The sequence below is a fragment of the Pagrus major genome, chromosome 4 (assembly GCF_040436345.1).
Source record: "Pagrus major chromosome 4, Pma_NU_1.0".
NCBI lineage: Eukaryota > Metazoa > Chordata > Actinopteri > Spariformes > Sparidae > Pagrus > Pagrus major.
In genome coordinates, this window is record NC_133218.1 from 8,118,682 (window position 1) to 8,144,731 (window position 26,050).

A 26,050-nucleotide genomic window follows, 5' to 3' on the forward strand; every position below is an offset into this window, starting at 1 on the left:
TAGTGCTGCTGCTACAGACAGATGAAAGTTGTGTATCTGGAACATGGTGACATGTTGTCCATGTTGTAACACTGATACATTAGAAATACATATAAACAGTGTCTCCATATAAAGTCATGAGAAAACCACTGCAAATAAACACAAACAAGCTGATGTTTGTGTTAATGCAGATGAAGGTGGAGGCAGAGATGTTCACAAGTCATTTTTTGGAAGTCCAAGTCAAGTCTCAAGTTTCTGGCCATCTGATCGGTCTGATCTGTCCCTAACACTGTATTGTTAAATCTTATGAATTCAAAGCATGTCCTGTAGCTACCATCCATACAGTACAGTATCAAGGATAACTTTATGGGGTCTACTGCAATGCAATCTGAAGAAACACAAATTAAGAACTCTGTTTCAATTTCATATTCAAAATAGATGTACATTTTGGCTCCTACAACTGTATTTTTCAACATTTTGGTATCTGCTCAAAGGATACATGATGTTTGTCTGTGTTACTAGCCCAACCTCATCATGCATTACACTGTTCAGTGTTCAAAGTGAGAGGAAAACATCTGTATTGAAAGTGAACACAATTTCATACCTGTATTTTTCAACATTTTGGTATAAGTGTTATAAAATCTGCATGATAAAATTGACATGTGCTCTGGGGGAAACAGCTTTAAACTAATACTGCAACGTTTCTATCATGTTTTTTTTTCTGAAATAAAATGTGGGCAGCCAAGAGTGGATGTGAACTCGAGACAGGAAAACTATCACTTATGCTTTAATGGAGCTAGTTTAATTTTGTCTACATCCAGAACTTACATTGGGTCTCCAACTTAGGACATCATATAGTCTAATCATGTATCCTGGTGTTACACACCTTGCATGTACCTGTTCGCTTATTTTCCACTGTGCACAAGCCGGATCTTGGTGAGCCGTTCCTTTCAAAGAGCCGTTCAAAAAACTGGCTCATTTGACTGATTTTTAAGTTTTAAGAAGCCAGCCTGGTGGTAACTCATTTTATCTTGGAAATAATCACTGGGAGGTATGATGGGGGGAGATTTGGAACAAAATAATACAAAATTAGATATCCCACCAATATCTGAGTTTGAGTTATATTGAAATATTGATTATAACCTCATTTGACATGTGTGGACTAGATTTTAAAGTCTGATCTGGATTCATTGTAAATATTCCACAAGGTTGTGCCATATCACTCTGCTTTGACAGTGACAACACTATTGCCTGGGTCAGTTGGCTCTCTTCTCACCTCTGCCACTTTCACTATTGGGTGTTGTGTTTTCAAGTGTCTATGCAAATTATTTGTTGAACCGGACTTAAAAGAAATATTTTTCTGACAAATATTGCATTTTGCCTTACTGTCTTCCACAAGAGAAAGTGCATCCAAATGCTGCTCCGTTTCCTTTGGCTCATTTTGTCCAAACACACGACACACTGACTGTCCTCCTCCTAGTTCAGACCGCTGCAGCTGCTCTGCTCTCCGAGGCAGGGGCAGCCACGTGTTTCTGTTTTTACTCAAAGGCAGCGTGCACAACTCAGGTGGCGTCATGCTACATTTGCATATCTAATAAGCACCGTGCAGCTGAGCTGCGCTCCTCCACATTTAACTGGTCTCTGTCCCACTCAGGGGTGGAGCAAAGGAGGAGCTTTTCTGCGTGAAACACAGTGATATAAAAAATAAATAAAAGAAAAGAACGGTTCCCAGCTGCGACTCGGTTACCATCGTTCATGTTAACGAGCCGTTCAAAATAATCGGTTCGTTCGTGAACGTCACAACACTAGTCGAGATAGCAGCACGGAGAGCCATAATCATTCAAGACTGTCTTCTTTTTGTGTTTGCGGGTGACAAAAGTGCACACGCGCCCTGTACACGTATGTTAAGTTTGTCCTTAAGTTGTGGTGCCATGTATATGTTTAAAAGGTCATTAATGTCCGGAAATAAGGCAGCTAACAATTGCTTGCCTCAGCTGCTAACATCGGCATGTCGAGCACGCTAGCTGTAGACGGAGAGCCTTGTGTGAGCGTAAACAATGCTTAATGGCATCGCGCCGTAATGTTAGTGACCTCACATGCATATGAATGTTGCGTTCAGAGAAGAGAAGAGCATATATAAGCAGCCACTTGACGCAGCAACAAGATGTGTTGCATATAAGATAGTGTGTTCAGTATATGACATAATGTCCAGCAGCTTATATGAGCAGTTTATTTGGTACATATTTCGTTCAGTGGCCATTATAACATTAAAACAGTTAATATGAGCAGTTTATTTGGTACAGATGAACTCAATGTTCAGCAGCAGTTATGACAGTGAGCAGATGAGATAAGTAACTAAAAGATGGAGTTTGTAATTGAGTAGACTGCACATGTCAGGTTGTGTATTGAGTATTCATTTAATTTGAGGACAGGAATAATTGTACTATTATTTCCTACTATATTATTTGTGGTTATCATTCTGGCAAACAAGTAAGTAAGCCAGGTTGTAAAGCGTAGGAAAGTCGAGATAGCAGCACGGAGAGCCTATACTCATTCAAGACTGTCTTCTTTTTGTATTTGCAGTATTCTAATAAAGCCACTGGCACCTGGATGGACACTATCACCATTGTGCGAGTGTGTAACACATGCGTATTGCACATTATGGCAAAGGGGACATGCAGCTCGCCATACGTTTCCCCAATGTATATGCACCAATAACATGAAATAGAAATACATGAATACATTTAGATTTAAAAAAAGCAATAATTGCATGAAATACAGGTTGTTCACGAGTCTCGAAGCTCGAGTCAGAGTCAAGTCTGAAGTCACTATTTGTGCGACTTAAGTGCGACTCGAATCCAAGTCTCAGACTCCAGTCCCCATCTCTGGGTGGAGGTAAATATCAACACTGACTCTGTTTAGTTTCATCAATAAAATCTGGTCACACACAAGATTTATACAAGTGGAAATTATGTTTCTGGTAAAATGTGCCTCATACAGCTGACTGATCAATCTGACAACAAACAAGATTACTTACACAGACGAGCTGCTGAAATCTGGTTTGAGAACAAGGTTGTAAAGACAGCACAGAGAAAAGTCATCTGTGTTAGAGAGCGTTTTTTTTTGTTAAACATACCCCACCCGCAACCGACTCACGAAGCAACCAAACCACAAAGTGACAGAAAAATGTTTTCGCATCATCTGCTATGACTCCCTCTGGGAAAAACGCCTGGCTGGGTGGCTCAAAGCTCTGTGCCGCTTTAGCTATGTTAGCGATAAGACCAATCAGATTGTGTCCTGGTTCAAATTTCCAATTTTCTCATCTGTGACAAAACATTGCTACCTCTAGGAAAAAAACGTATGGTTGAGTAGCACTGAGTCATATGTTGCAATAGTGATGCTAGCCGTGGAAGTGGAAATGGTGTTTCTGGTAGAATGTCCCTCATACAGCTGACTGACCAATCTGACAACAAACTTATTGGTTTTCTTGACAAAAGCGAATTTGTTAAAAATGAAGCTATAGCCAGCAGCTGGTTAGCTTAGCTTAGCAAATGGCTGGAATTAGTGGAAAACAGCTAACCTGGCTCAAGGTAGTTCTACTCAGATAATACAAAATCCACATTTGTTTACAACAAAATATAACATTTCTTGCAGTGTTGTCCTCATGAACAGGACAAATGGGATTGTTTTGTTGAGGAGGAAGCAAGAAGATCCAGCAGACTAATGAGCCACTCTCAGCCCCCTACTCACACACCAACACACAGGAAGTTGTCAACACATCTTTGCATCAGTGATCAGAAATGAAGACAATCCAGGAAGAAACAGACGGTTCAGGCTGAATGAAAATGGCAAAAGATTAAAAATATTTAGTTTGTTTATTCAAATATAGTCGGTTACTGTGTACTGTATGTACATTATGTATACTATTTATCTCCTGAACAGAACAATGTAATAAATATAAGACAAAGTTTCTAAATGTTGTAATTGTATTTTATCCAACAATATTTCAGAAATATGACAATGTTTGACATCTTAAATAAAGATTGTGGAAATGATGATTTAGTGTGTTCTGATGTTCGTTTAACTCAAAGACTTTACAGAAAAGTGTGACCTCAATCCGTGGGATTTTATATCATTTGGTAAATGTCCAGTGAATATAATACTTTATATAATATACATATTTGTAAATACTTAAAATTGCTAACAGGCACTACTTTATATACTTTTTTGCCTCCAACAGGTTTTCTTTTAGCGCTCAGTTTTGGGAAAAACAGGAAGAGTTACAGGGTAACTCCACATATTTTCCTCATTGGGCAGTACTACTGCATATACGAAAACATAGTAATATAAACATGTATAAAGCTTTTTGTGGCTCCGGAAGAAGCTGCAAAAGGAGTGCAGGTTTTGATTGCAGCTGTCTGTCAGAATATGATGATGATGGAGGAGGTGGTTGCAGGCAGAGGGTGTAGCAGTCGCTCAGGACCTGACAGTGGCAGGAGGGATCCCTCTCCCAGGACGGACAGACATGCAATAGATGTGGCATGTACAGAACAGAACGACTAAATCACAGTTTACAAATTGCATTGACAGAATATCTAAAACAAATTATAATAGATTTAAACTTAAGTCCTGAACATTATCGGAAAAGGTAACAAGTCATGATCTGCTAGATTAAACTTCTTTTCCTGCAAGGCTTAGTGGACTCCCTTTGTTTACACCTTCTACTTACCTGCAGAGACTGGTCTAATTACATCACTGTGTCATTCAGCCTCACAGTCCTGACTGTAAAGTTTGCTGACTTGACTGCCGACCAACTTATGTTAACAATTCTGGAGTCACACTGTTCTGACTACCTGACAGGTAGCTTCAGAGTGAAGCCACAGTTGTTTATGTTGTTTGCTTCCCAGCTTTCTCTCGTATATATCGTTGTGTGTTTGAAGCATCAGAATTAAATCATAAAGACAGCTGCAGATGTTTCTCTTCTCTCCACAGAACACAGTGCATGATGGGAAAAACTAAACCTTTCCCCTGATGGAAAGAAGTTTGATCTGAAGTTTTCTTTGTTTAAATGTAACTAGATGAATTTATTTGATGTATTAAATGATGACCATGTTAATAAAAACAGCTTCTCTCATATTAATGGATTTATTTACAGTTTGTTCACATTATAAACAGAACATCAGGTAAAGGCAGTGCATTGTAACAATGTTCATCTAAAGGCAAAGATCAAGATAAAATAAAAAAAGACATCACTTCCTGTGTGTCCTGTAACATCATACAACACATGAGAACAAGTAAACTTGTACACTAATAAGTGATAGTTTGATGAGACGTCCTGTCAAAATAATCAATAAAGCTCCATTATTGTTGTTCATCAGTTGTTCCCTCTGAGTCTTATGACTCTTAACGGTCTCATTAAGTTGTTGATCAAACCGTTTCCTCTGATCATGCTGAGCTGTAACTTAACGTAAATCCTCCACTGGACTCATCAGACTGACAGTGAATAAATAAATAACTAACTAAAAAACAACACAACTACCACTGCTGCTGTCAGCCCCAGTCCACAGTAGAGGCTGATCCTTCCAGGACTTGCTGTGTTGGGTCTCTCAGGTGTGTCTGTGTTGGGTCTCTCAGGTGTGTCTGTGTTTGGTCTATCAGGTTCGGGCCGATCCCTCGCTGCTGTAAAGACACCAAACAACAGAACAGCTCAAGTCGTGACATATTTCTCAGATACTGTGAGAATGAAGTGAAGGGTTGTGGATTGTGTTCGTCCTCAATACTTTTCTTCAGGTTCTTATTGATCCAAAAAGCTGCTGAATTGAACCTGTTAATAAAGTTCTACTGACTTCTACTCAATCAACTTACCAGAGACGTTCAGCCAACAATCACTGGAGTTCACACCATAGTTTGTCATCACTTCACACAGGTACTGGCCTGAGTCCTCAGTCCTGAGGCTGGACACATGAAGTCTGAGTCGTCCGTCTCTGAGGATGTCTTTGTCCCACTGGACTCGTCCTGCAAACTGTTGATCCCGAGACTCTGGGACCTCAACACCTTCATGTAGATGAAACAGGACTGAGACTGTGTGATCAGTTATCAGCTGACAGAAGATAAAAAGGGAGTTGGGGGAAGTGTCAGTTGTGGTTGTGAACATCCATTCCAGTGTGATGTTGTGGTTCTCCTCTGCCTGATAGGAGGTCTGTGCCACATTCACTACAAATGTTCCTGTTGAGGAGACAGAGAGGGAAAGTGAGCAGCAGACACACTGACAACTTTAACATGGCAGCCTTTAAACTCCATCTACACGTTTCTGTGGACAGTTTAGTGACGTCTCAGAGCTGCAGAGGCTCATCAACATCAACTGTTTGCTCACATGTGGGCTACTTTAACTGAGCCATTGAATCACAGTGTAATAAAGTGAAGGTGTAAACTAACCACAGATACAGTTGAGGCTGATGAGCAGCAGGATCCTGCAGATCATCTTCTCCCTGTGAGAGGAGACAGAGGTGAAGAGTCATGTGATCACAGTTCAGTCCTCACATGTACCACAACAAACATCTACAGTCTGTCTTCAGTCTTTACAATACTGCTTTGTCTTTATTATCCTGCTCATTACACACAAGGACTTCCTGACTGGACACAGTCTTGATGCTAACGCTAAGCTGCTGTATTGTACTTGTGACACAAGATGACATCAGTGGTTGAACTGTCCACCATCAGCAGGAAACATGACAACATGTGGATTCAGCTGCAAACAACAACATCTAGCTGCCACATGAAAACCCTGCAGAACTAGTGCTGCTGCTACAGACAGATGAAAGTTGTGTATCTGGAACATGGTGACATGTTGTCCATGTTGTAACACTGATACATTAGAAATACATATAAACAGTGTCTCCATATAAAGTCATGAGAAAACCACTGCAAATAAACACAAACAAGCTGATGTTTGTGTTAATGCAGATGAAGGTGGAGGCAGAGATGTTCACAAGTCATTTTTTGGAAGTCCAAGTCAAGTCTCAAGTTTCTGGCCATCTGATCGGTCTGATCTGTCCCTAACACTGTATTGTTAAATCTTATGAATTCAAAGCATGTCCTGTAGCTACCATCCATACAGTACAGTATCAAGGATAACTTTATGGGGTCTACTGCAATGCAATCTGAAGAAACACAAATTAAGAACTCTGTTTCAATTTCATATTCAAAATAGATGTACATTTTGGCTCCTACAACTGTATTTTTCAACATTTTGGTATCTGCTCAAAGGATACATGATGTTTGTCTGTGTTACTAACTGGCTGTAAAGCCCAACCTCATCATGCATTACACTGTTCAGTGTTCAAAGTGAGAGGAAAACATCTGTATTGAAAGTGAACACAATTTCACACGTTTCCCCAATGTATATGCACCTATAACGTGAAATAGAAATACATGAATACATTTAGATTTAAAAAAGCAATAATTGCATGAAATACAGGTTGTTCACGAGTCTCGAAGCTCGAGTCAGAGTCAAGTCTGAAGTCACTATTTGTGCGACTTAAGTGCGACTCGAATCCAAGTCTCAGACTCCAGTCCCCATCTCTGGGTGGAGGTAAATATCAACACTGACTCTGTTTAGTTTCATCAATAAAATCTGGTCACACACAAGACTTATACAAGTGGAAATGATGCTTCTGGTAAAATGTCCCTCATACAGCTAACTGATCAATCTGACAACAAACAAGACTACTTACACAGAGGAGCTGCTGAAATCTCCGCTGGTTTGAGATCGAGGTTGTAAAGCCCGGACAGAGTAAAGTCATCTGTGTTAGAGAGCGTTTTATATGTCAGATATACTCTACCCGCAACCGACTCACGAAGCAACCAAACCACCTTCTTACCTGTGACAGAATTGTATCTTATCATCATTTGGAACACCGTTTGCCCATGGCATGCACGGCTGGGTAGCGCTGAACGCTTTGGTGGAATAGTGATGTTAGCGATAAGACCAGTCTGAGTATGAGAATGTGTGAGTATGAGACTCATTCACCAACTTCATTATTACACATGAATATAACATTCAAATGTCAAATGTTAAAATGAGTTGAAAAAGTCCCTCAAGACTGAAGATGGTTAAAGAAAAATAACATTTATCAAATATTAAGAAAAAAGAGGGTTTTTCACAAGACACACAGGAGTTTGACAGTAAAATGTTTATTTTAGCATGGTATAAAACAATCACATTTCATGTTTAAACACAAAGTTAGAAAGTGCTTCACAGAGTCAGAAGTGTTTTGCAGAAGATGAAATATTCAGTTCAGTTTGAGAGATCATTTAAAAACAATACATACAAAGACAAATACAAACGTGAACAAAAGTTCAAATGTGAAATTTCAGAGTTCTGATGTTTTATACCCACAAAATATAGATTCACACAAATGATTGCAAAAACTATGATAAATTTTATGATAAGTTGATAAGTTTTAAACAGTGTTTAATGTGTTAATGCTGGTGGACTGTTTGTTATTAATGTTTCAGTTAAGTTGAGTCATAATGCTGTGGATCCTTTCAATCAATCTGCACTTTGACCTAACAGCTGCAGTACAACATGATGAGACCTGATGTTCACTGACTCCAGTTTCAAGGGGCTGTCTGCTGTCAGACACATTCACATATACAAGTATGATCACTGTATTAAATATGAAATGTATACAAACACTGACCACTACAGTGTACTTAGAATAATAAAGTCAATGTCAGCAGATAAAAGTGCTGGTATGGAGTAAAGCTTGTTTCAGTGCAGTTTGAGAAACAAGTTACAGAAACTTGTTCGAAGTTTGAACATCACAGCAAACAAATCATTAAAAACATGTTTGGATCAAAGTTAGACTGATGTTTGTTCTGTTGTGATGTTTGATTATATGTAATAAATGTTAATATATAACTTGGTTGGTGACTTGGTTTTATGGCAGAGGTCGGGAACCAACGTCCAACGTTTTCTGATGGATTTATTACGTATAAATTGTATTTGTTTATTTGCACAGTAAAACAAAGCAGCAGAAACACAGCAAGAACAAAAAGCAGACTGTGCAGGTGAGACTCAGAAAAGCCCTCGAAGCTTCAAACAGGAATCTGACCTCAAAAGTTCTGACATCCAAATACAGAAGTCCTATAATATACAAACCAGACAGAAGAAGGCAGGTCGCTGTTTAAAATCAAGAAGAAATAAAGTCTCAATATTATTGATTCATTTGAAGATTTGTGATGAAAATAAAACTTGTGAGAGGAGATCCTCTTCACCTGAGGTGTTGACAGGAAGGTAGAGAGAACGACAGGACCACTGGAAGACACCATCAACACAAACATCAGAGGATCATTGTTTTGGGGAAGGATTGTGAACAACTGTCATAAAGTATGTAACCACTGTTCTGCTGTTGTATAGAAGTCCAGACACTCTGTGGTTGTTCTCTCTGAAAGAGATCTGATTCATCACAACCAGTCTGAAACTCTTCAGAGAATGAGCAACTCTCAAACTTCAACAAGGACAATTTCCCTTACAGACTGTTTGAAATCCCAGAGGGTTCATCCTGTTAGAAGTCAGAGTAGCATCAACGTGATTTTGTAGCTGTTATTTGAAGGTAAAGCAGAGACATGATGTTGCTTTCACACTATTTAATCACTATAACACTGAGAGAAGACCCTGTTAGTTGAGTGTATGTGTGGTGTCAGTGATGGTGTGACTGATGGTCACTGCTCCTCTCCTCCAGGTGGAGGCGCTGTAGGACAAACAAAGAGCTGGTTTGTGGAGGTTTTTGATGGAAACAAGAAGCTAAATGAGCAGTGATGAAGCTGTTGTAACACATACAGACGTTGTTGTTGAGCGTGTGAGCGTGTTGAACAGTAGAAAGAGTGTATAAAGACTGGGTCCCGCTGTGTTACTCAGGCTGCACTACAGCGTCTATTCACAGGCGCGATCCCACTACTGAGCGGCACGGGGGCTTTGACCTGCTCCGTCTCCGACCTGGGCCGGTGCACCCCTCCTTAGACGACCTGGTGGTCCCGGGCTCCCCCAGGAGCACCATATCGATACCGAACTTAGTGCGGACACCCGCTCGACACAGTCCGCTGCAGCTCAGAGGTCCTGAGCTCAAACGATCCTCCAGCCTCAGCCTCCCGGGAGCTTGGATTACAGGCGCGCGCCACCGCACCCGGCGAGAGAGCTCTGCGTCATAGAGGGTTTGGGCTTCGACTGACATGACGTCATCAGGGAGCACGCTCAGGTGGCATTTAGTGACGAAACAAACCTGCAGCTGCAGTGTGGACTCACAAAACATTTTTCATGGCAACTATTTTGCAGAAGACAACTACAGGACATCCAGGCGGTCACCTAGAGCGCCACCTGCTGGAGGGGCGCCGCAAATTAAAAAATCTTTTTAATGGACCAATGTGGTCTTTGCAGTGGAGAGTGCCCACCTCAAGCACCTCTGAGGGTTTGTTGCACCTCTCCATCACTTGTTGTGTTGCTCATGTGAACATTAATTTGTATTACTTGTGTGTAAACCAATAAAAAACAAACGAAATGCGTCAAATATGAAGATATTAATGTTTAACTTCTACTCCAGACATGTTTGAATACATGTAAGATATTCTGCTTTGAATAATATTTTGTGTCTTATATGATTTTACCTTTTTAAAAAATCTTAAAATGACATGTACTTCTTCTCCCTCATTAAAAAAAGATCCTAAATGAATGACTATGCAAATGTTTATCATTTGAAAAGTTTAAATACTGGACACAAAATGTCTCTTGCTTCACTGTACAGTCCATTCTCTCTCTCTCTCTCTCTCTCTCTCTCTCTCTCTCTCTGTGCACTGGTTGTATTGTGCAAGTTGCATACTTGACCATGATTGGCCAAAAATAAGTCACAATGAGCAAAACAATATTTGAGCGGATGGACACTTTAATAAACAGGTTGTCTTCCAAATGCCTCGCAGCCACAAGGTCAGGGGTCAAGTGGTCAAATATATTGATTAATCATTTATAAAGCCACAGGTTACAACTCATCAACACTTTGTAAAGGTGACATATTAGAAAGTGGTAGCATCATGTTGTATCTGTTGCAGATGACAGAGCGGTGGCTCTTTGAGAAGTGTCCATTCCTCCAGCGGCTGAGGTCACCGTGATCGTACAGGTGTGTTGCTTTTATTATTGTACCTGTACAGTATGTAATGAGTTTGAACAATCACTGCACACATGTACCAGGAAGCTGTTTGGCCAGTATCAGCATTATTATCAGCAGCCGTAGAGCAGGTTGATCCTCATGATGTCCCAGTAGGACATGCCCTGCCTCTGGCCGATCTGCGCGTTGGCGTTGGGGATGGGGGTGATGGAGTCCCTGCCGTGCTGGATGGAGAAGGCTGTTCTTCCATAGTGCATGATAGAGGAGTAGTCGTAGGGGGTGTTCAGGTTGTTGGTGTTCTGCTTGTAGAAGTTGTAGGCCATGTTGGGGTCGATGTTCTCCCAGTTGATCCTGACGTAGTAGTCGCGGTCGCTCCTGGTCTGTTCGTGCTGGAAGCCCAGAGCGTGGTTGATCTCGTGCTGGATGATGCCGTGGTAGAGGCAGCCCTGCCTGTTGAGAGAGAGCACCTGTCTGCCTCCCGTTCTGCCCAGAGCGGAGAAACATCCGCCTTTGTTCTCCACGCTGATGTAGTCGTACTCGTTCTGACGGGGGACGAAGCGGATGCAGGTACTGCTGTGGAAGGCCTTCATGGCGTTGTCGATCTTCTGCCTCTCCCAGCCGCTGAACTCACCGCTCATGGTGAAGGGGATCATCACCATGCCGTTGGAAGCTTTCCTCCACTGGCAGCTCTGGTACCAGCACGTCATGGCGTTTCTGGTTGTGGGAGCCAGCAGGTCTCCTTCCAGCAGGAACTCATCGGTGGCGTTGTTGGAGGTCAGAATCCTGGTGGTGATGTCCATGGTGTCTGGGACTTCTTCTTCTTCTTGGCCTCCGTCCTCCTGGAGAGGATGTGCCTGACAGAGGCCGAGCAGGAGCAGCAACAGCAGGCTGGCAGAGGGAGTCATCTTCAGGGTCGGTCTGGAGGCTGTGGAGCTTCTGTGGAGAGCTGCTGTGGAGAGACTCTGTGAAGCTTGATGTGTGACTCAGTTCAGTCCAGGCTCTTTATACTCTCCTCTACAGGTGTGTCTGCAGGAGGATTATGGGTTGGGGTCCTCACTGCTAGGCCTAAATAAACCTCTGAGGGGAGGACTCCACAGACAAACTACTTTTTAAACATGGTTTGTTATCTCTGCTCATTAGATGGATGAACACAGCTTCTGTCAAGATAAACACATTACACGGTCTTCAACCAACAAGACGTCACATCATCTCTGTCAAACTAACCTTAATTCAAACAGAATAATATATATCATTGTCTCTTTGAAAGCTGCTCTTGTAGTTGTTCCATGCCATTTATTTGTGTGTATAAGTAGACTTAGACTTAGACTTTTCTTTATTGTCATTCAAAAGTACACCAGAACGAAATGTTGTATTTGGCTCAGTATAGCACAGAATATTGACAGCAGCAAGTATTTACAATAAATAAATAAAATAAAAACTGTACACATTAATACTATATGAAATTTAATTTAGCTTTTACTGTCTTAATCCATCAGCTTTAGCCTTTTTACCTTTTACCCTATCATACTGTTTTATTGTTTTATTTTAATGTTTTAGTTGTTTTTATTCCCTCAGTCTTTAGCTTTATACTTTTATCTTATTTTACTGTTTTACTCCCTCAGATTTCCAGTGTTTCCCTAATGGGGGCCTACCACACCGGGAGTTGTTTCTGGTCTACCGATGGGGGTGTTGTCCCGTGGACGGCTCTGGCCCGGGTGGCTAGAGGGTTCTGCACCTTGGTGTGGAGCCTCCTGTCTGTCTGGGCTGGGGTGATCCCTGTGGCGGCGCCCCCTGCGATCATGGAGACACCATGATGTCTCTCGGTGTGCGCGGCCCCCAAAGGTAGCTTCTTCCTCACCTCAGATCTCAGTGCCCAGCCATGTCTCCTCAGTGACAGCAAGTGTAGGTGTGTGAGTGTGAGCATGTGGGTGTGTGTGTGTGTGTGTGTGTGTGTGTGTGTGCATGTGTGTGTGTGTGTGTGTGCGTGTGTGTATGCCTGCGTATGTGCCTGAGTGTGGGTTTTTATGGTTATTCTTTGTTGTTCACAGTTTTTCTTTGTTGTTTTTATCCTCTGTGAGGCACTTTGTGATACTCGATGTATGAAAAGTGCCATACAAATAAAAGTTGATTTGATTTGATTTGATTTGAAATACGAAAATATATATCGCACAATGTGTATTATTATATTGCACAGTCAAGTGAAGAGCACATGAAGAGCACATCTCCCCCCTCCACATCTCCCCCCTCCAATTCTGACCGCCTCTGTAGAAGGCGGTCAGAATTGGAGGGGGGAGGTGTGCTCTCTTCATCTGGCGCAGAAAGTGCATGCGCTGCTGAGCTCTCTTTACAAGAACTCCAGTGTGGTGGGACCAGGTCAGAGTGTCTGTTATCTGCATCCCCAGGAACTTGGTGCTGCTGACTCTCTCTACTGCTGTGTCATTGATGAGGAGTGGTGTGTGACTGGGTTGGCTCTTCCTGAAGTCGACGATGATCTCCTTTGTTTTTTCGACGTTCAGGGTGAGGTTGTTGATTTTGCACCAGTCCACAAGGTGTTTCACCTCCTCTCTGTAGGCCGTGTCGTTGTCAGTAGGCCGTGTTGTTCTCAATTAAATAGTTGGGATGCAAACTAATACATGAACAGGTAAAAATGTTGTGAACAGATACGAACACCATCTGAACACTTGCAGTAATATTTGCTTTTTTCCCCACTGATCCGTTACTGGACTGATGAAGTTACAAACTTAGGTTGTAATGTGTGGAATGAAAAAGGTGATATCTCTGGTTGGACTGTGTTGATTTTGATCATTTGTTTATAAACTGTCCATAATGACACAACATTGTTAGAGGAGTGCAATGCAGATCAGTGGTCTGCTTTTCAAACGTGCTGTCTACATTACCCATAATGCAACTTAGACACTCAATGACATCACTGGAGGTCATTTATCATATTACATGCAGCTTCCTCTGGAGCCACAAAATGTTTTATACTACTGTTTTCACATATGCAGTAGTACTCCCCAAAACCATTCAACACACTTTAAAGTGTAAAATTTCTGAAGTTACCCTTTAATAGAGTAGTGAGTAGAGTAATATTTTGGGAAGTTTGCTTATTAGACAATTATCTTAACAATTCTGCAGGTAGCTTCAGAGTGAAACCACAGTTGTTTATGTCGTTTGCTTCCCAGCTTTCTCTCGTATACATCGATATGTGTTTGAAGCATCAGAATTAAATCATAAAGACAGCTGCAGATGTTTCTCTTCTTTTCACAGAACACAGTGCATGATGGGAAAAACTCGACTTTTCCCCTGATGGAGAAAAGTTTGATTAAATATAACTAGATTTATTTATTTGATGTATTAAATGATGACCATGTTAATAAAAACAGCTTCTCTCATATTAATGGATTTATTTACAGTTTGTTCACATTATAAACAGAACATCAGGTAAAGGCAGTGCATTGTAACAATGTTCATCTGAAGGCAAAGATCAAGATAAAATAAATAAATACATCACTTCCTGTCATGGTTCAGCGTCTGTTTGTTTCTGTTTCCTGTTTTATTTTGGAGTTTTGCCCTTGTGTGTCACGTCCTGCTTGTCAGTTCCTGCTTTGTGTTTCTCTGTTGATTCCCTCACCTGTCCGTGTCCCTCCTCACTCCAGCTGTTTCTCATCCCCTCATTAGTGTTGCCGGTATTTAGTCTTTGTCCTCCTTCTTGTCTTCGTGAGTTCGTTTTGTTTCCATCTCCATGATGTTTTGTGATTTTCCATTCTCGACTTTTCTCTGTGTTAGCCTTTGTCCATCTTCCTCTGTGTTCGTCCGTGTTTCCCCTTGTTGTCACCCTTTGTTCTCCACCAGCTACTTCCCCAGTGTTTCCTCCTGTGATTCCTCGTGTCTCCAGTTTTGGTATGTTTGTAGTTTGGTGTTTGGTTTCTCTTTTGATTTGTACTTTGCTTTTGTTTACACTTTGTTTTAGCTTTAAGTTGCTACTTTGTTTTTGTTCTCGTGACGCATTTTTAGTTCTGTATTCCTCGTTTGTTTGTATTCAGCTTTTTATTAAAGCTCGCCTTTTGTTTTCCCCATATCCTGTCTCCTGTGTGTCTGCATTTGGGTCCTCCATTTTTGTATAACCCTTAAGTCTGACACTTCCTGTGTGTCCTGTAACATCATACAACACATGAGAACAAGCAGATCAGTTCACCTGAAGCTTCATGACATCCTGCAGGAGTCCAGTACAGGAGAGATGACATATGAATCATAATGTCATGTTTTATTATGGATAAATACAACAGGTAGAGAAATGCAAAATATAAACGTAAAATATAAATGTAAATATATACAGTTGTAACATACACATGGTGTACAAGGTCAACGTGTTTCTCAGTATTGTTTCAGTAAAGTGAAAACAGAGCAGATTTCAGATCTGTCTAATAAGTGACAGAGTTTGATGAGACGTCCTGTCAAAATAATGGACAAGATGAAGAACGTTTCCTCCATCAGCTCCATTTTTGTTGTTCATCAGTTGTTTCCTCTGAGTCTTATGACTCTTAACGGTCTCATTAAGTTGTTGATCAAACTGTTTCCTCTGATCATGCTGAGCTGTAACTTAACGTACATCCTCCACTGGACTCATCAGACTGACAGTGAATAAATAAATAACTAACAAACAACACAACTATCACTGCTGCTGTCAGCCCCAGTCCACAGTAGAGGCCGATCCTTCCTCGACTTGCTGTGTTGGGTCTCTCAGGTGTGTCTGTGGTCGGTCTCTCAGGTTCGGGCCGATCCCTCGCTGCTGTAAAGAGACCAAACAACAGAACAGCTGAAGTTGTGACAGATTTCTCAGATACTGTGAGAATGAAGTGAAAGGTTGTGGATTGTGTTTGTCCTCAATACTTTCCTTCAGGTTCTTATTGATCAAAAAAGCTGCTGAATTGAACCTGTTAATAAAGTTCTACTGACTTCTACTCAAGCAACTTACCAGAGACGTTGAGCCGACAATCACCGGAGTTCACGCCATAGTTTGTCATCACTTCACATAGGTACTGGCCTGAGTCCTCAGTCCTGAGGCTGGACACATGAAGTCTGAGTCGTCCGTCTCTGAGGACATCTTTGTCACACTGGACTCGTCCTGCAAACTGTTGATCCCGAGACTCTGGGACCTCAACACCTTCATGTAGTTCAAACAGGACTGGGGCTGTGTGATCAGTTATCAGCTGACAGAAGATATAAAGGGAGTTGGGGGAAGTGTCAGTTGTGGTTGTGAACATCCATTCCAGTGTGATGTTGTGGTTCTCCTCTGCCTGATAGGAGGTCTGTGCCACATTCACTACAAATGTTCCTGTTGAGGAGACAGAGAGGGAAAGTGAGCAGCAGACACACTGACAACTTTAACATGGCAGCCTTTAAACTCCATCTACACATGTTTCTGTGGACAGTTTAGTGACGTCTCAGAGCTGCAGAGGCTCATCAACATCAACTGTTTGCTCGAATGTGGCTACTTTAACTGATTCACTGAATCACAGTGTAATAAAGTGAAACTGTAAACTAACCACAGATACAGTTGAGGCTGATGAGCAGCAGGATGCTGCAGATCATCTTCTCCCTGTGAGAGGAGACAGAGGTGAAGAGTCATGTGATCACAGTTCAGTCCTCACATGTACCACAACAAACATCTACAGTCTGTCTTCAGTCTTTACAATACTGCTTTGTCTTTATTATCCTGCTCATTACACACGAGGACTTCCTGACTGGACACAGTCTTGATGCTAACGCTAAGCTGCTGTATTGTACTTGTATGTTAACATCAGTAATGTTTGGACACACAGCACTGAAATAATGCTACAGTTTTACCATTATAATTAACAAGAAGGCACAAGTATTTAAGAATCTGTTGCAGACAGCATTTCACAAAGTGTTTCTTCTGACGCAACAAGTCTTAAAACTGATCAAGTGCAACAAAAACTGAGAAATGATTATCTTCATAAGAAAAGCATCCTTCTCCTGGATTAGACTCATTCACCAACTTCATTATTACACATGAATATAACATTCAGATGTCAAAAGTAAGTTCAAACAAAGCACCGAAACAAACACATCATAACACACAAAATAGTTAAATTCAAAATGATCTGAAGAGCAAACACACCTTTATTACATGATGAGAGCTGTCAGATAACTTTGAGCTGCATGAAGGAGAAATATTAGACCAGCGACTATGACAACTCCACAGTTAATGACTCCAAGAACCGTTTTAACTTTGTTCCAATGGTGTGACGTCACTTCCTTCTTTGGCCCTCCTGGTGTGTGTTCTGCATCTGCATGAAGACAGAAAACCAGTGTTAGTATCTGATATCAGGAGCATCAACTCATCAGAGTCAAACCACCACATCAAGAACATTTATACCAACTCAGCAAACGTAGAAATGAGACAATAAGTGACTAAATAAACAGGTAACAACAAGTAAATATCCATCTCACAACCAGCTGCTAGTCACATAACAGAAGTTACACCACATGGCCACACGGTGGCGATACAAATTTGAAAATAGCTTAAGATATTAAGTTCATATTATCCACACAGTACAGTGGTTTATGTGATATATTTAAAAGGTGATATAGTGACATTAAAGCAACAAAATGTAACTTCCTGGAAAAATATAGCTGATTGTTTAGTCTCATCTCCAGGTCATCAAATAGCCTACTGAAGATTTGAGTTGACACGTCAGTGACGTTATGACACAAGATGACATCAGTGGTTGAACTGTCCATCAGCAGGAAACATGACAACATGTGGATTCAGCTGCAAACCACAACATCTAGCTGCCACATGAAAACCCTGCAGAACTAGTGCTGCTGCTACAGACAGATGGAAGTTGTGTATCTGGTGACATGTTGTCAATGTTGTAAGACTGATACATTAAAAATACATATAAACAGTGTCTCCATATAAAGTCATGAGAAAACCACTGCAAATAAACACAAACAAGCTGATGTTTGTGTTAATGTAGATGAAGGTGGAGGTAAATATCAACACTGACTCTGTTTAGTTTCATCAATAAAATCTGATCACACACAAGATTTATACAAGTGGAAATGATGTTTCTGGTAGAATGTCCCTCATACAGCTGACTGATCAATCTGATAACAGACAAGATTACTTACACAGACGAGCTGCTGAAATCTCTGCTGGTTTGAGAACGAGATTGTAAAGACCGCACAGAGTAAAGTCATCTGTTTTCGAGGGCGTTTTATCTGTCACATATACCTCCACTATCCAAATCACGATGACACATCTTCTATTACACAAAACCACTGACTTTTACGTTGGTGTAGTTCGCAGTAATACCGATCTGACTAGCAGAGTGTGTTCTGTTCAAAGTTTTCTGCCCACCTTCAGAGTGAAACCTGAATGACATTATGACATCCTGCAGGAGTCCAGTACAGGAGAGATGACATATGAATCATTATGTCATGTTTTATTATGGATAAATACATCATGTAGAGAAATGCAAAATATAAATGTAAATATATACAGTTGTAACATATACATGGTGTATGAGGTGAACATGTTTCTCAGCATTGTGTGTGTGTGTGCATGAGTGTGTGTGTATGTGTGTGTTTTTGCATATTTTTTTACTTTTGTAAATGCTATAAATGCTGTAAATAACATATATACTAATGACAATACAATATTTTTTTTTAGCTTTCTTCAGGGATTTTTCAAGCATGGTTATTAGATCCCGTGATGAAGGATTTGTGCAATTTACATTGGTGTTTATATACTGTATTTCATTTATTTATCTTGTTTTTTGTCTCTGTTCTTGTTACCTTTTTGTATTTAAGATTATATATAATAAAATAATACAAATAATATATATATACACACACACACACACACACACACACATATATATATATATATATATATATATATATATTGGGGGGGGGGGGGGGGGGGGGGGGGGGGGTGTCAAGGGATGGTTCGCCCAGGGCATAAATCTAGCAAGGACTGCCCCTGTTATGAGGTCTACTGCAATGGTCCTGATCAATTAATGATGGAAGACACGGACCTGCATAATCGAAAGTACTACTCATACAACTACGACTAATAATAATAATTTAATCATTGTTATTATGATTTCTATTAATAATAGTGATCAATAACATTACAGAGACAAACGATTATGGCTTCTCACATTTAGGCTATTCTGCTAACACAGTGAGAAAAGGGAAAAGCTGTATTAAAAATAAATACAAACAAACAAACAAACAATCAGAACAGATCACAGAGCAGCTGGTCCTGACCACACGGATCTTCATAATCAATAATAATAACAATATTAATCATAATAACTCTGATATAGTGTATTTTATAGACTTTTATAGATTATGAACTCTGACCTTTATCCAGCTAACAGTGCTGCCAAAACGACCGGAAAGGGGAGAAAATACTAAAGCCGCTTGACAGACCACAGGGACCACAGGGCAGATCACTGAGGAGCTGGTCAGGATCAGTGTCTCTAGCGCCCCTAGTGGCCGGAAACCACTGGTCCCTGCCATAGACCAGCTGGTCCGTGCCACAGAGCAAGGAATCGGCTACAACCCCCTCTCCAACTCCGTGTGGAGGTAAATATCAACACTGACTCTGTTTAGTTTCATCAATAAAATCTGGTCACACACAAGATTTATACAAGTGGAAATGATGTTTCTGGTAGAATGTCCCTCATACAGCTGACTGATCAATCTGATAACAGACAAGATTACTTACACAGACGAGCTGCTGAAATCTCCGCTGGTTTGAGATCGAGGTTGTAAAGACCGGAGAGAGTAAAGTCATCTGTGTTAGTGGGGTTTTCTCATATACTCGCCTGCAATCTGACTGAGGAAGCAACCAAACCATAACTTCCTTTACTTGTACCTTATTTATTCATCAAGTCGGACGTTTTGTCACCTGAGGGGGTAGCCTATGTGTAATAATCTTGTTCATAGTGCTGCAGTGTCGGCATTCGCACGGGCAAATTTGAAGAACAAAACTTATACTGTACCACTCTCACTTCCTGATTTAGGTCATCAGCAGAATTTTTGACTCAAAACACGCTGCATTTTACCGCTACACAGCATTTTTATCACTGACTACAGATTTAACGTCTCGGGACGTCGCAGTAACACCAGTCTGACTATCAGACTGCGTTCTGGTCCAAGTTCGTGCACAGATTCAGAGTGAAACCACAGTTGTTTATGTTGTTTGCTTCCCAGTTTTCTCTCGTATATATCAATATGTGTTTGAAGCATCAGAATTAAATCATGAAGACAGCTGCAGATGTTTCTCTTCTCTCCACAGAACACAGTGCATGATGGGAAACACTCGACTTTTCCCCTGATGGAAAGAAGTTTGATCTGAAGTTTTCTTTGTTTAAATGTAACTAGATGATTTTATTTAACCCATTACATGAGGACCATGTAAGGATGTAGGACTCTTCTGAGTCTTAAAACTGATCAAGCACAACAAAAACTGAGAAATGATTATCTTCAAAAGAAATGCATCCTTCTCCTGGATTAGACTCATTCACCAACTTCATTATTACACATGAATATAACATTCAGATGTCAAATGTTAAAATGAGTTGAAAAAGTCCCTCAAGACTGAAGATGTTTAAAGAAAAATAACATTTATCAAATATTAAGAAAAAAGAGGGTTTTTCACAAGACACACAGGAGTTTGACAGTAAAATGTTTATTTTAGCATGGTATAAAACAATCACATTTCATGTTTAAACACAAAGTTAGAAAGTGCTTCACAGAGTCAGAAGTGTTTTGCAGAAGATGAAATATTCAGTTCAGTTTGAGAGATCATTTAAAAACAATACATACAAAGACAAATACAAACGTGAACAAAAGTTCAAATGTGAAATTTCAGAGTTCTGATGTTTTATACCCACAAAATATAGATTGACACAAATGATTGCAAAAATAGGTGAATGATAAGTTTTAAACAGTGTTTAATGTGTTAATGCTGGTGGACTGCTTGTTACTAATGTTTCACTTAAGTTGAGTCATAATGCTTTGGATCCTTTTCAATCAATCTGCACTTTGACCTGACAGCTGCAGTACAACATGATGAGACCTGACGTTCACTGACTCCAGTTTCAAGGGGCTGTCTGCTGTCAGACACATTCACATATACAAGTATGATCACTGTATTAAATATGAAATGTATACAAACACTGACCACTACAGTGTACTTAGAATAATATGCAATAAAGTCAATGTCAGCAGATAAAAGTGCTGGTATGGAGTAAAGCTTGTTTCAGTGCAGTTTGAGAAACAAGTTACAGAAACTTGTTAGAAGTTTGAACATCACAGCAAACAAATCATTAAAAACATGTTTGGATCAAAGTTAGACTGATGTTTGTTCTGTTGTGATGTTTGATTATATGTAATAAATGTTAATATATAACTTGGTTTGGTCACTTGGTTTTGTGGCAGAGGTCGGGAACCAACGTCCAACGTTTTCTGATGGATTTATTAGGTATTAATTGTATTTGTTTATTTGCACAGTAAAACAAAGCAGCAGAAACACAGCAAGAACAAAAAGCAGACTGTGCAGGTGAGACTCAGAAAAGCCCTCGAAGCTTCAAACAGGAATCTGACCTCAAAAGTTCTGACATCCAAATACAGAAGTCCTATAATATACAAACCAGACAGAAGAAGGCAGGTTGCTGTTTAAAATCAAGAAGAAATAAAGTCTAAATATTATTGATTCATTTGAAGATTTGTGATGAAAATAAAACTTGTGAGAGGAGATCCTCTTCACCTGAGGTGTTGACAGGAAGGTAGAGAGGACGACAGGACCACTGGAAGACACCATCAACACAAACATCAGAGGATCATTGTTTTGGGGAAGGATTGTGAACAACTGTCATAAAGTATGTAACCACTGTTCTGCTGTTGTATAGAAGTCCAGACACTCTGTGGTTGTTCTCTCTGAAAGAGATCTGATTCATCACAACCAGTCTGAAACTCTTCAGAGAATGAGCAACTCTCAAAGTTCAACAAGGACAATTTCCCTTACAGACTGTTTGAAATCCCAGAGGGTTCATCCTGTTAGAAGTCAGAGTAGCATCAACGTGATTTTGTAGCTGTTATTTGAAGGTAAAGCAGAGACATGATGTTGCTTTCACACTATTTAATCACTATAACACTGAGAGAAGACCCTGTTAGTTGAGTGTATGTGTGGTGTCACAGTGATGGTGTGACTGATGGTCACTGCTCCTCTCCTCCAGGTGGAGGCGCTGTAGGACAAACAAACACAGCTGGTTTGTGGAGGTTTTTGATGGAAACAAGAAGCTAAATGAGCAGTGATGGAGCTGTTGTAACATATACAGACGTTGTTGTTGAGCGTGTGTGTGTGTTGGACAGTAGAAAGAGTGTATAAAGACTGGGTCCCGCTGTGTTACTCAGGCTGCACTACAGCGTCTATTCACAGGCGCGATCCCACTACTGAGCGGCACGGGGGCTTTGACCTGCTCCGTCTCCGACCTGGGCCGGTGCACCCCTCCTTAGACGACCTGGTGGTCCCGGGCTCCCCCAGGAGCACCATATCGATACCGAACTTAGTGCGGACACCCGCTCGACACAGTCCGCTGCAGCTCAGAGTTCCTGAGCTCAAACGATCCTCCAGCCTCAGCCTCCCGGGAGCTTGGATTACAGGCGCGCGCCACCGCACCCGGCGAGAGAGCTCTGCGTCATAGAGGGTTTGGGCTTCGACTGACGTGACGTCATCAGGGAGCACGCTCAGGTGGCATTTAGTGACGAAACAAACCTGCAGCTGCAATGTGGACTCACAAAACATTTTTCATGGCAACTATTTTGCAGAAGACAACTACAGGACATACAGGCGGTCACCTAGAGCGCCACCTGCTGGAGGGGCACCGTGAATTAAAAGTTGATGTCTTTCCCATCCTTTTAATAATTTATTTTGATGGACTAATGTGGTCTTTGCAGTGGAGAGTGCCCAGCTCAAGCACCTCTGAGGGTTTGTTGCACCTCTCCATCACTTGTTGTGTTGCTCATGTGAATATTAATTTGTATTATTTGTGTGTAAACCAATAAAACAAAAAACAAACAAAAATGCATCAAATATGAAGATATTAATGTTTAACATCTACTCCAGACATGTTTGAACACATGTAAGATATTCTGCTTTGAATAATATTTTGTGTCTTATATGATTTTTTTTTGTGCACTGGTGGTTTTGTGCAAGTTGCATACTTGACCATGATTGGTCAAAAATAAGTCAGAATAAGCAAAACAATATTTGAGCGCATGGACACTTTAATAAACAGGTTGTCTTCCAAATGCTACAACTCAGTTACAACTCATCAACACTTTGTAAAGGTGACATATTAGAAAGTGGTAGCATCATGTTGTATCTGTTGCAGATGACAGAGCGGTGGCTCTTTGAGAAGTGTCCATTCCTCCAGCGGCTGAGGTCACCGTGATCGTACAGGTGTGTTGCTTTTATTATTGTACCTGTACAGTATGTAATGAGTTTGAACAATCACTGCACACATGTACCAGGAAGCTGTTTGGCCAGTATCAGCATTATTATCAGCAGCCGTAGAGCAGGTTGATCCTCATGATGTCCCAGTAGGACATGCCCTGCCTCTGGCCGATCTGCGCGTTGGCGTTGGGGATGGGGGTGATGGAGTCCCTGCCGTGCTGGATGGAGAAGGCTGTTCTTCCATAGTGCATGATGGAGGAGTAGTCGTAGGGGGTGTTCAGGTTGTTGGTGTTCTGCTTGTAGAAGTTGTAGGCCATGTTGGGGTCGATGTTCTCCCAGTTGATCCTGACGTAGTAGTCGCGGTCGCTCCTGGTCTGTTCGTGCTGGAAGCCCAGAGCGTGGTTGATCTCGTGCTGGATGATGCCGTGGTAGAGGCAGCCCTGCCTGTTGAGAGAGAGCACCTGTCTGCCTCCCGTTCTGCCCAGAGCGGAGAAACATCCGCCTTTGTTCTCCACGCTGATGTAGTCGTACTCGTTCTGACGGGGGACGAAGCGGATGCAGGTACTGCTGTGGAAGGCCTTCATGGCGTTGTCGATCTTCTGCCTCTCCCAGCCGCTGAACTCACCGCTCATGGTGAAGGGGATCATCACCATGCCGTTGGAAGCTTTCCTCCACTGGCAGCTCTGGTACCAGCACGTCATGGCGTTTCTGGTTGTGGGAGCCAGCAGGTCTCCTTCCAGCAGGAACTCATCGGTGGCGTTGTTGGAGGTCAGAATCCTGGTGGTGATGTCCATGGTGTCTGGGACTTCTTCTTCTTCTTGGCCTCCTTCCTCCTGGAGAGGATGTGCCTGACAGAGGCCGAGCAGGAGCAGCAGCAGCAGGCTGGCAGAGGGAGTCATCTTCAGGGTCGGTCTGGAGGCTGTGGAGCTTCTGTGGAGAGCTGCTGTGGAGAGACTCTGTGAAGCTTGATGTGTGACTCAGTTCAGTCCAGGCTCTTTATACTCTCCTCTACAGGTGTGTCTGCAGGAGGATTATGGGTTGGGGTCCTCACTGCTAGGCCTAAATAAATCTCTGAGGGGAGGACTCCACAGACAAACCTACTTTTTAAACATGGTTTGTTATCTCTGCTCATTAGATGGATGAACACAGCTTCTGTCAAGATAAACATATTACACGGTCTTCAACCAACAAGACGTCACATCATCTCTGTCAAACTAACCTTAATTCAAACAGAATAATATATATCATTGTCTCTTTGAAAGCTCCTCTTGTAGTTGTTCCATGCCATTTATTTGTGTGTATAATTAAACAGTTGGGATGCAAACTAATACATGAACAGGTAAAAATGTTGTGAACAGATATGAACACCATCTGAACACTTGCAGTAATATTTGCTTTTTCCCCCACTGATCCATTACTGGACTGATGAAGTTACAAACTTAGGTTGGAATGTGTGGAATGAAAAAGGTGATATCTCTGGTTGGACTGTGTTGATTTTGATCATTTGTTTATAAACTGTCCATAATGACACAACATTGTTATAGGAGTGCAATGCAGATCAGTGGTCTGCTTTTCAAACCTGCTGTCTACATTACCCACAATGCAACTTAGCCACTCAGTGACATCACTGGAGGTCATTTATCAGATTACATGCAGCTTCCTCTGGAGCCACAAAATGTTTTATACTACTGTTTTCACATATGCAGTACTTCCCAAAAGCATTCAACACACTTTGAACACTTACCCTTTAACAGAGTAGAGAGTAATGTCATATTTTGGGAAGTTTGCTTATTGGTTTTCTTGACAAAAGCCAATATGTTAAAAATGAAGCTATAGCCAGCAGCTGGTTAGCTTAGCTTCGCATAAGGACTGGAATTAGTGGAAACCAGCTAACCTGGCTCTGTCTCAAGGTAACATGATGGGCCTACCAGCACCTCCAAAATTCTCAGATTTAAACATTATGTCTTGTTTGTTGAATCTGTTTACATTTCATTTACATTTTCATTGTTGTTCAAATTAACCAAACATACATAAACATGTTAATAAATGAGTTTTAGAGCTGCTGGGAGGCAGGATTTTTTTACTTTTTGACAGAGCCAGGCTAGCTGTTTCCCCCTATATCCAGTCTTTGTGCTAAGCTAGGCTAACTGGCCTCTGAATGTGGTTTGATATTTATTTTACAGATGTGAGAGTGATATCAATCTTCTCATTTAACTCTTGGCAAGAAAAGCAGGTCAGAGTATTTCCCAAAATGTCAAACTATTCCTTTGAACTATCCACAGGTCATGTTGAGGGTGGCTCTATCTCTGGAGAGTTTGGGTTTGATTCCCTCACTGAGACCACTTAAAATGAATGCATGGTTACACTTTATAATAAGCATGATTAAATGGTAAAGTTATAGTAAATTAAA

At 41.1% G+C, this 26,050-nt stretch overlaps 2 protein-coding genes across 2 annotated transcripts; both read right to left on the bottom strand.

The window, feature by feature from the left end:
• Positions 1–11,251: 11,251 nt before the first annotated feature.
• On the bottom strand, positions 11,252–12,043 carry LOC140994688 (high choriolytic enzyme 1-like). Its single transcript, XM_073464432.1, has one exon. It carries the CDS (start codon positions 12,041–12,043, stop codon positions 11,252–11,254), a length of 792 nt encoding a protein of 263 aa, XP_073320533.1.
• An 11,704-nt stretch (positions 12,044–23,747) lies between these two features.
• On the bottom strand, positions 23,748–24,539 carry LOC140994685 (high choriolytic enzyme 1-like). Its single transcript, XM_073464428.1, has one exon. It carries the CDS (start codon positions 24,537–24,539, stop codon positions 23,748–23,750), a length of 792 nt encoding a protein of 263 aa, XP_073320529.1.
• Positions 24,540–26,050: the final 1,511 nt, after the last annotated feature.

Bases quoted from the DNA above. Each gene is read 5' to 3' on its own strand.
- LOC140994688 (XM_073464432.1), bottom strand. From the start codon at position 12,043: ATGACTCCCTCTGCCAGCCTGCTGTTGCTGCTCCTGCTCGGCCTCTGT.
- LOC140994685 (XM_073464428.1), bottom strand. From the start codon at position 24,539: ATGACTCCCTCTGCCAGCCTGCTGCTGCTGCTCCTGCTCGGCCTCTGT.